General features: G+C 53.3%; 1 protein-coding gene across 2 annotated transcripts in view; it reads left to right on the top strand.

The window, feature by feature from the left end:
- Window positions 1–9,336, top strand: part of MTMR14 (myotubularin related protein 14) — a 45,015-nt gene that overhangs the window by 27,679 nt on the left and 8,000 nt on the right. For both annotated transcript variants that reach the window (XM_008577468.1, XM_008577469.1), the window contains exons 12-17: window positions 106–182; window positions 440–476; window positions 3,037–3,107; window positions 3,912–3,970; window positions 4,142–4,280; window positions 5,026–5,205. In XM_008577468.1, coding sequence (XP_008575690.1) covers window positions 106–182; window positions 440–476; window positions 3,037–3,107; window positions 3,912–3,970; window positions 4,142–4,280; window positions 5,026–5,205 — 563 coding nt within the window. The remainder of the gene's footprint in view (window positions 1–105; window positions 183–439; window positions 477–3,036; window positions 3,108–3,911; window positions 3,971–4,141; window positions 4,281–5,025; window positions 5,206–9,336) is intronic.

Below are 9,336 nucleotides of genomic sequence, written 5' to 3' on the forward strand. Positions count from 1 at the left end.
TCCAGTGCGCCACCGGGCCGGCCCAGTGGTTCAGCTTCTGAGGAGAGGGTTTTGTCACAGTGAGGTAGCTTCTGATCTTGTCATGTCTCTGGTGGCCTCTTCCAGGATGGGCTCATCCACACATCCCTGAAGCCTGCTGAGATCCTCTACCTAACTGTGGCCTACGACTGGTTCCTCTTTGGGTAAGCCTTTGAGCCATGTCAGGTTCTGGGGTGGACGGTGCCTTGGCGAGTGTGTTTCTGTACATGAGTGGCGTGGTGGTTCCTGTGACGGGGGTCAGAGGTAAGGACAGTCCCACCCCTTGGGACAGACCAAAGCTGCTGTTCAGGCCCTGCTCACTTGCTGGTGCCCCGGGCCCAGTGTGTCCCTGGTGACCCAGGCCCCCAGCCCTCTTGCCTTGGTGCTGCTCACTTTGACCTCCTCGCTCTCCTCTTTTCAGCCACATGCTGGTAGATCGGCTCAGCAAAGGAGAGGAGGTGAGTGCCGCTCACAGCGTGGGAACACAGCTCAGGGCTAACAGGAAGAACAGAATGATGGTCTGTCTGCTTTCCACCCTTTGGGGGCAGTTTCTTGCTTGGGCATTCTGGGCTGAGGCCACCCGTCCCCTCCTCCTCATGCAGGAAAAGCACCAGCGCAGTAGCCCCGCTCTGGGCCTCAGGGTCCTCCGGTGCAGTGGAGAGAACGCTTGCCCACGCATGGGTACAGGCAGCACGCACTGCCTGTGACCTTCATGTGTCAGTTCCCTTTCCCCTTCTAGGCCTCAGGGTCCTCCGGTGCAGTGGAGAGAACGCTTGCCCATGCATGGGTACAGGCAGCACGCACTGCCTGTGACCTTCATGTGTCAGTTCCCTTTCCCCTTCTTACGGGCAACCTTGTTTTTTGCACTCAGTTCTGGAACCAGTTCAAGTCCATTTCTAAGCCCCTCATTCTTGCAACTAAAATGCGGAAGGATTTCCCAGACTTTCTCCTCCCCACACCCACCCAGCCACTTTCCGATGCCAGGGCAGTCCCCGCACACAGGGTCCCACCCCACTCTTCGCTGCTGGGCTGCCTCTATAGTTCAAGTCCATTTCTAAGCCCCTCATTCTTGCAACTAAAATGCGGAAGGATTTCCCAGACTTTCTCCTCCCCACACCCACCCAGCCACTTTCTGATGCCAGGGCAGTCCCCGCACACAGGGTCCCACCCCACTCTTCGCTGCTGGGCTGCCTCTAGCTCCCCTTCCTATCTGGATGCCCTTCCTTTTCCTCCTTATGTGTAATCCGTCTCCTATTCCTCCCCCTCACTGCCTTCTGCACGTCCCCATTCTGTGGCTGCTTTGTGCAGTCTTTGCCTGTTGGAGGTGCCTGCTTTCCCGCACGCAGACCTAGAGTCAGGCCCAAGTGTGGCCTCTGGTCGTCCCACTGACTGCCTGGGTGACCGTGGGTAGTTTGCTTCCCTCGCGAGTCTCCGGTGTTGAGTGTGCTGCCTCACTGAGAGCGAGCTCAGGCACTCGGCATGGGCACTGGCTCACAGTGCTGGCTCTTTCTCTTCTCCCTGCCCCCATCTTCCTGAAGCATCTTTCACATCTCTCACCCTCCTGAGGCTGCCTCCTTCCAGGGCATCTTATCTCACGCCGCCTCCTTTTGTTCCTCCTCCTCAGCTGCTCCTCTCCCTTCCAAATCTCTTTTTCTGAGCACTTATCGCATCTGCCAGGGCTGCAGAGCTCATAAGCCTGTTCCTCAGAGGCCTCCATGAACTCTGTCAGAGGTGGCGACTTTGGCATTGAAATTGGTGCGTAAAGCCTCTCCTGGGACCCTGCTGGCATCCAGGACAGTCTGCCCTCCACGCCAGTCTCCCTCCTTCCCCCAAAGCAGGCCAGATTCTGCCTTCAGAGATTCATAGTAGAGGATGGGGCTGAGCCGTGGAGCCTGAGTTCACACCCACAGCGTGTCTCAGCATAGCAGTGGGATCTCCAGCTGCAGGCTTGGCCTTCAGAGTGGGCTTTTCTCTAACCCCCACCAGATACTCCAGATATTGATGCTTTAAAAAAACAAGCAACAAAACCAGGCCTATTAAACACCACTGTGCCTCGCCCTGCCTTTGAGGTTTGAGGAACACAGTAGCATATTAAAGACTAAAAGGTCTGTGGCGAGAACACCTGTTTAACTTCATTTAACACCACATTTTCATCCCTGACCTGGGCAACCTCTCCTTGTTTGAGAAAATGTTATTGGGGAATGAGCTCATGGGATGTCACGTGGGTATTTCTGGGGTTATAGACCATGCCTTTGGTAGTCACTGGGGAGTTTGTTTACAAACCCCAGACACTGAAGTCTTCTGTGCACCTCATGGAGGCCAACTGGGCCAGGGTGCTGTCAGCTGGAAGGGAGGAGAGAATCTGCTCATGGAGGGGGGTGTAGCTGGAGGTCAGGAGCCTCCTTCCTGTGCCCACCTCGTAATTTGGACCCTTCCCTCGCAGCTCCTGCATGAGGCAGGTTCTGGGCCAGGCAGTGGCTGTTCCCACCCCCAGCTCTCTTGAACCACTATTTCTGGGTGCTTCCTCCCTCCCCCTAAAAATGTGACCCCTTTCCCTTCCATCGTGTTCCTGCCTTGTCCATTGATCCCCCTGCCCCCAGATCATCTCTTTCCCAGCTGTCCTTCCTCATTAGCCTCTCTCCCTGAGGCTCTTAGAAGGAGGGTAGGGGGAGAAGCCACCGTTTTCTTTATCTGTTTTAACAGGATTGAGAACACGTGTTGAATTTGAAGATGGTTTGAAAAATTGCTGGCTTAGCCTCTTGCGTTCCCAGGAATAAAACACATCCCTTCCTTCCTTGTCCCAGCCCAAGTGCATCTGCCAGGCCCTGCTAAGCTCTCCACCACCCTCACCATTTATATACCAGAATGTCCAGTGGGGTACCCACCGTGGGGGCCGCTCTCTAGCAGGGAGATGGGCCAGAGTGGCCAGCTGCCCTTTGCTGGGGTTCTGCCCCTCACTTCTTCTTCCTGGAGAAGGCGGTCTTCTCACTGTATGCTGCTTTTTGGTCTTGCCTTCAGATTTTCTTCTTCTGCTTCAATTTTTTGAAGCATATAACCTCTGAAGAATTCTCTGCTCTGAAGACCCAGAGGTAAGCAGAAGCTTGGCTGCTCTCATGCTAGGGCCAAGGAAAACTGAGAAGGGCTGTCCCACAACAGGCAGAGGGTCTCCACCTTCTTCCTGCCCTGCTTCCCTGCATGTTGGCTGGCTGGCTTTCCCCTCCCTGCCTGCCCTCTGAGGCCAGGGTAGGGATCTCTGATGAGGGCCATGGGGTGAAGAGGCTCTTCTGTAAGGAAGGCCTTGTTGGGGTCAGTGTAAGTCAGACTAGCAGAAAGGCTTTTCGGCAAATGAGTGATCTCTGGTGACTAGGAGAGCAGGGTGTGTTGCTGCAGGGAGAAGCCAGCCCAAGGACAGAAGGCCTTCCAACCCCACGTGCCCCTGAGCTGATCATTGCCATTCTGGACTAATGCAGAAAGCACATCTGCACACCGGGCAGCCCGCCATGGAGCAGAAATCTGCTTCCAGCGGAGGAACTGTGCAGGCATTTGCCTTGGCTAGCATTTGCCTCAGGACCCCCATGAGAGCTGGTGTCTTTTCTGAGTTCATGTGCCTTTGTAATCCAAGCTCGCATGTTGGGCCAAACTCAGATTCTCAGGGGCCAAGCTGATGAGGAGGCAGGCTTTGCTGGACTTAGAAATCTGCACCCATGTGTTGGACAGAGCCAGGCAGGGTAGATCCTGCATTTAGCAAGTGGGCCTGGCATTTAGCAACATTCTAGGGTAGGACCTGTCACCATGAGTTGGAGCTGCTTTCCAGGATGGGCAGGGTGGGAGTGAGGGGGACAAAAGAGACACCAGCTAGATCTAGAATTCACTGTTCTGGGTTCTGTTTACAGGAGGAAGAGTTTGCCAGCCCGGGATGCAGGCTTTACCCTGGAAGATATCTGCATGCTGAGTGAGTTCTGGGCCCCAGCAGACCTCCTTTTCTCTGTGCATCTTTCTGTGTATAGACCATGAAGGAACTGTTTGTTCTAGAAGCTTCTTTTTCCAGCTGTATGGTATGGAAGAGGAGGGTGATCAGTAATGGGAAAAGATAATGTGCTGACCAGTGGCTCTGGTTCCTCAGGACGGAAGGACCGTGGCAGCTCTACCAGCCTTGGCAGTGACTTGTCCCTGTTCATGGAGAGCTCCCCAGGAGCCACTGGGAGCTTCAGCTATGAGGCTGTGGAACTGGTCCCAGCAGGAGCACCGACTCAGGCAGCTTGGTGAGTAGCCAGACTGGGACCAAGCTTGCTCACAGCTGTGGCCCAGGGCCACCAGCCCCAGGGAGCCAGATGGAGCCCTAAGAACAAAGTGGGCCCCCAACAGAAGGCCTGAGGGCACAGCTCCATGCTCCCGCTGTTTCTCTAGGCTCCGGAGGCCAGCCATCTGGTTGGTGAGGGGTACTGCCCTGGTGGCCCAGGAGCAGAAAGGGCTGGAGCTTCCTGTGGGAAGAAAGAAGCTGCAGGGTGGGGGTTGGGGAAGGGAGGCTGGCGTTAGGAACCCCTGGAGGTGCTCCCTTGTGTCCTGCATGGGAAGTGGAGGGGCCAGCTAGAGAAAAACAAAAGGTAAGTGCAGGATAATGATTGGGAATTGGGAACTTGTTTGAAGGTGAGCTCTTGAGAATCTGATGTGATCTGAGCCCTGGTGATGTTTCCCTAGACAAATGGCTCAGAATGTTGCACATTTTTTGTTGTTGTGGGGCAGTGCGGGGGGGCAGTTACTAAACTGCTATTTAAGAGTCATCTTCTAGTCTAGCACGTACTCTCAGGGCAGTAGGCCAGTGTGATTTGGATGGCACAGTCGCTTTGTGAAGCCCCAGCCCTTGCTGCCCTGTCCCTGAGCCTGATGGTATGCTTGGGGTACGCCCCTCCCATGCAGCATCTTCCCAGAGGAGGTAGAGTCTTGGCCTGGAGCATCAGTGAGGTTGGGACGGCCCCTCAGCTGACAGCCCTGCTCTCTCCACCATAGGAGGAAGAGTCACTCGTCCTCTCCCCAGAGTGTGCTCCGGAACCGGCCACAGCCCTTGGAGGAGCGCCTGCCTTCCCACCAGGGGCTGGTAGAAGCCAAGTCCTCCAGCTCCTCATCCTCAAATCATTCTGACAACTTTTTCAGGATGGGTAGCAGTCCCCTAGAGGTCCCCAAACCCAGGTAAGGAGCTTCACAGCCCCTACTGGTGGAGGTAGCTAGCTCTTTCTCTTAATAAGGCTGAGGGTGGGTGTCCAGCACCTGAGCTAGTATCTCAGGTGGTATCTTAGGATGTGGCTCCTTGGCATGGGGCCTGGTGGGGAAGTGTACCTATGAGGCCAGAGGAGATCGACAAGCTTGTGTGCCCACTGTTTGGAGCATGGGTTACTGTTTGGGCACAAAGCGATGGCTGGTTCGTAGAGTGATATGAGACTCCTCCTCCTTGGAGCCCTGGCAGAATCCAGGGGAATCTGGAAAGTGCGGTGATTGTGATGGTTGGGGAGTCAGGGCTGCCTCCACCTGTTGCCTTTGGCAGATCCCAGCCCCCTGGGGACCTCACAGTGTGATTAAAGAGATGGATGTAGATGCTCTGAGTCCCATCTGGCTCTTACCTTCTGTGTCCGAATTGGTGGAGGAGTGAGAAGGACAGATATTAGAGAGCTACGCTAGATGTGCATGGCTGGGGCAGACCATGGGCAACTCGCACAACTGGAAAAAGAACCGCACAGCCAGGATGGATGCACTAGAGGTGTGGCCAGAGCATGCTGCAGAAACAGTGTTTCCTAGGTGAGGTTAAAGCCAAGCACTGGGCCAGAGGCTTAAGATCGAGAGATGGTCTGGCACTGGGGAAAGCATTTCCCAGCTGACTGTCCCACTTTTTCCGTTTCATACCCCTGAAAAAAGAATCCTGTGAATTGCTTTGTCTTCTGAAGCTTTGAGAACGTCTAGCCCTTCTGGTAAGAACAAAGCAGTGTGGGACTTAAGAGGCCCTTAATAAATTTCAGGGAGAAAGGGGCATATAGCAGAACAAGCATGAGCTTTGGAGCCCATCCCAGATTCGAGCCCAGATCTGCCATATAATGTCTGCATGACTTTGGGACTCAGTTTCCTCCTTGATAACAGGCCTGTTACAAGGAGTAACCTTCTGAAACTTCTGGAACCCTCCTCCCATTGCTGCCATCTGGTTCTTTTCTGAGCAAAAGCAAGCGGAGGAAGATGGGGAAGAGCATCCTGTGCACACAGGCAGAGCAGATAAGCTGTAGGCGAGTAGGAGCTCCAGACTGTACTGTCCAGAGGGGTCCTGTGTGCTCACCCTTCACCTCAGAACACCGTGTCTGTGAGTGCTGGAGCTGAGTCTTTCAGACCAAGACCACGAGCCCACTGTCCCCATGGGGACATGCCAAGTCCACATGCCTGCTTGGGCCCATCCTCCATGTGGGGCTGGCGTACATGCCCCCCACGGCGCCCCCTTGTGAGCATGGCCGGCTGTCCTCAGGGCTGCAGTGGTACTTGTTACCCTCACTGTTCTGGGCTGTGGCTCTTGCTCATAGTCCCTGTCTCCTTTTCTGCCTGTGCAGCATTGCTGGACAACTGGGGAGAAAACCAGAAGATTCCTCTTATTCTCTGGGTCCTTACCCAGTCTGAACTGTCCAAACTGCTGGGAGCACTCATGCTGAGGCAGTACTTTGTCACACTTTCCCGCGTCCCAGCCTTTTATTATCCTCTTCTTCCTGCCAAAAGGTCCCACTTTCCAATCTCGTGATAGTTTTCCCTCATCTCACAGGTAGTTTTCTGCCTGTATTTGGTGGCTCAGACTCTTACGGCCAGTCCAGGATGGTCACCAAGGCCCCTCTCTTGGGAGGCTGAGCATGGTTGGGGGTGTCCTCCTGGTCTCAAAGCCCTGTGTGCTGGGGCCTGGATGAGGCTGGGATAGCTGGACCAAAGTGGGCGCAAGGCTTTAAAAGGCACGGGATGGGTTGCTGTGAGTATCTGATAGTGCTGCCAGTCTATTTTAGGAATGCCACATATAGCCAAGCAGGGCTGGCCTGGCCAGGAGATGGGGTTCTTCTGAATTGGATGCCTATTTGCCGGAGGTTTTGAAAGACTAGATTATTCAGACTTGGGGCATTCTAATTATGTATTTCCATTAACATTAAAATTAATTTAGTCTCTTTTATCTTAAAGGGCCTGAGGGATCTTGTTATTAGTTTCCCTGCCTCTTAGGTAACAATAGCCAATCAGGTTTTTAATGTGGTTAGGAGGACCTGTATGGAAAGAAACCCTTTTGTAAAGCTATCCATGACAGCCAACATTCCCTTCATAATGTGAATTCTCTGGGTTCTATATGCTGTAAATTCTACAAGCATATCTCTTTTAAAGCAGGACTCAACTGCCCTGTGAAAAGAATCCTTGAAGCTTTGCTCAAAGTGAGGTACTAGATGTTGTCAGGTTGGAAAGAAAGTTTTGAGGGTTGCTGATTCTTATTGAGCCTCAATCCCATACCCCTCACTGGAAAGACTGGCTTTTAGCACTTTTAGCACTGCTGCCACTGCAGGAGCCTCTGATTGAGCTGCGTTTCTGGACCACTGTTAAGTCTCTCGTCAGCTACAAAACCAGGGTTTAGGAAAGGGCAGGACCAATGCTCTGACCTCACATGCTGCTCCAAGCTCCATGTGGTCTTGGTCTCTGCTCTGGTCAGACTTCCCTCAGGGGTAGGGGAGTTGCTAGCACAGCACTGTCCACGCCCAAGAGGGATGGTGCCCCCACTGAGCCCAGCTTGAAGCCAAGCTGCCTGAAGAGCAGGTGAACTTGGCCGAGGGACACCCAGCAGCCTGGTTGAATAGCTAAGTAGCAGCACAGGAAGTAACCTGTGCTGCCCTTTTAGCTGCCCCATCTGCCACCACCTGCTAACTGCTCATTCTGAGCATGAGCTCCATCCCAGGCTGTCTTTATGTGGCAGAGAAGTCAGACTGCTCTCTGCAACACATGGGTTTCTGTTGCATGTTAGATGTGTTCTGGCATGGGTCACAGCTCCAGACCTGGCATGAGTAGTGAGAAGCCTAAAGGTGTCACCAGCTTGAGACCAAGAAGAGAAAACAAGGGGTCCCAAAAGACTTCTCCTTAGGCTGCTTCAGGAATACAGAGGCCTGTGGTTGAGTAACACAAGTGTGCAACATTTAAAAGGCTGGGCTGTGGGGCCAGGGGATATGGGGAGGCCCCATTCCTGGTGCTATCCACTTGGGCAGAAGCTGTGGGACCATCAGACCATCATCCAGAAGCATCTGAGATAGGCTTGGGGATGGGGGTTGGCAAGTAATAGGTTTGGACTAGGTGACATCCAGGTCCCCTCAAAGCCTAGGATTCTAGGTCTTGGCTCAAGCACTAATTCCCTATGTGATTTCAGACATGTCACGTGATGACTTTGGGTTTTCATTTTCTCCTCTATGTAATCTGAGGCTTAGCCAGGCATCTCCAAGGTCCTTCCTAGCTATGTGCCTTCAAGCCTCCTATGTCAGCCTTGTCAGTCCAGATACTTCAAATTCGAGTAAGAGAAAATGCATCTGAGCCTGGTTTAAACAATAAAGGAAAACTATCTATGTAGAAAAGTCACCCTTGGGGAACTGCCTGCTCAAGGGTCTAGCTTCGTTTCCTGTGGTTCTTTCCCCTGGCCTCCTTCCACATGCCAGCTTTGTCCTCTGGCCGGCTTCCCTAATGGTGGCAGAGTGGCTGCCAGCAGCTCCTGGGATGACACTCTGCTTCCTCTTTCACATCCAGGGGTCATGTGAGGGCCTCTTTTTCCAATCATAGATTAGAAGCTCTGTGCTTTACTCCAGTTGGAGGTTACATGCCCATCTGTGAGCCACTCCCTCAGGCCCACAGCCCTTAGCAGGAAGGAAGACCAGTGTACTATCAGCTAGGGTGGGCTTTGGTCAGACCTGGGTTTTGTTTGCAGCTTTGTTACTCTGAGCCGTGTAACTTGGAAAAATCACTTCCTTTCTGGGCTCAGGCTTTTTTTCATCCAATTCTTAATTACTTATTTTTTGGTAGCTGAGCAGTTAAGGGATCCAAACCCTTGACTTTGTTATCAGCACCATGATCTCCCAAATGAGCTAACCAGCCAGCCCTCATCCCATTTTTAAAGTGGAAATACTGATCCTGGTCCCTGTAAGTTTGGGTTTAAGTGAGGTAACAGAGTAAGTACTTGGCACATAATAAATACTCATCCTTGGGCCGGCCTGGTGGCGCACTGGATAGTGCGCCGCTTGGGAAGCGTGGCGGCGCTCCCGCCCGAGGGTTCGGATCCCACATACAGAC

The sequence above is a fragment of the Galeopterus variegatus genome, unplaced genomic scaffold (genome assembly GCF_000696425.1).
Source record: "Galeopterus variegatus unplaced genomic scaffold, G_variegatus-3.0.2 Scaffold1520, whole genome shotgun sequence".
NCBI lineage: Eukaryota > Metazoa > Chordata > Mammalia > Dermoptera > Cynocephalidae > Galeopterus > Galeopterus variegatus.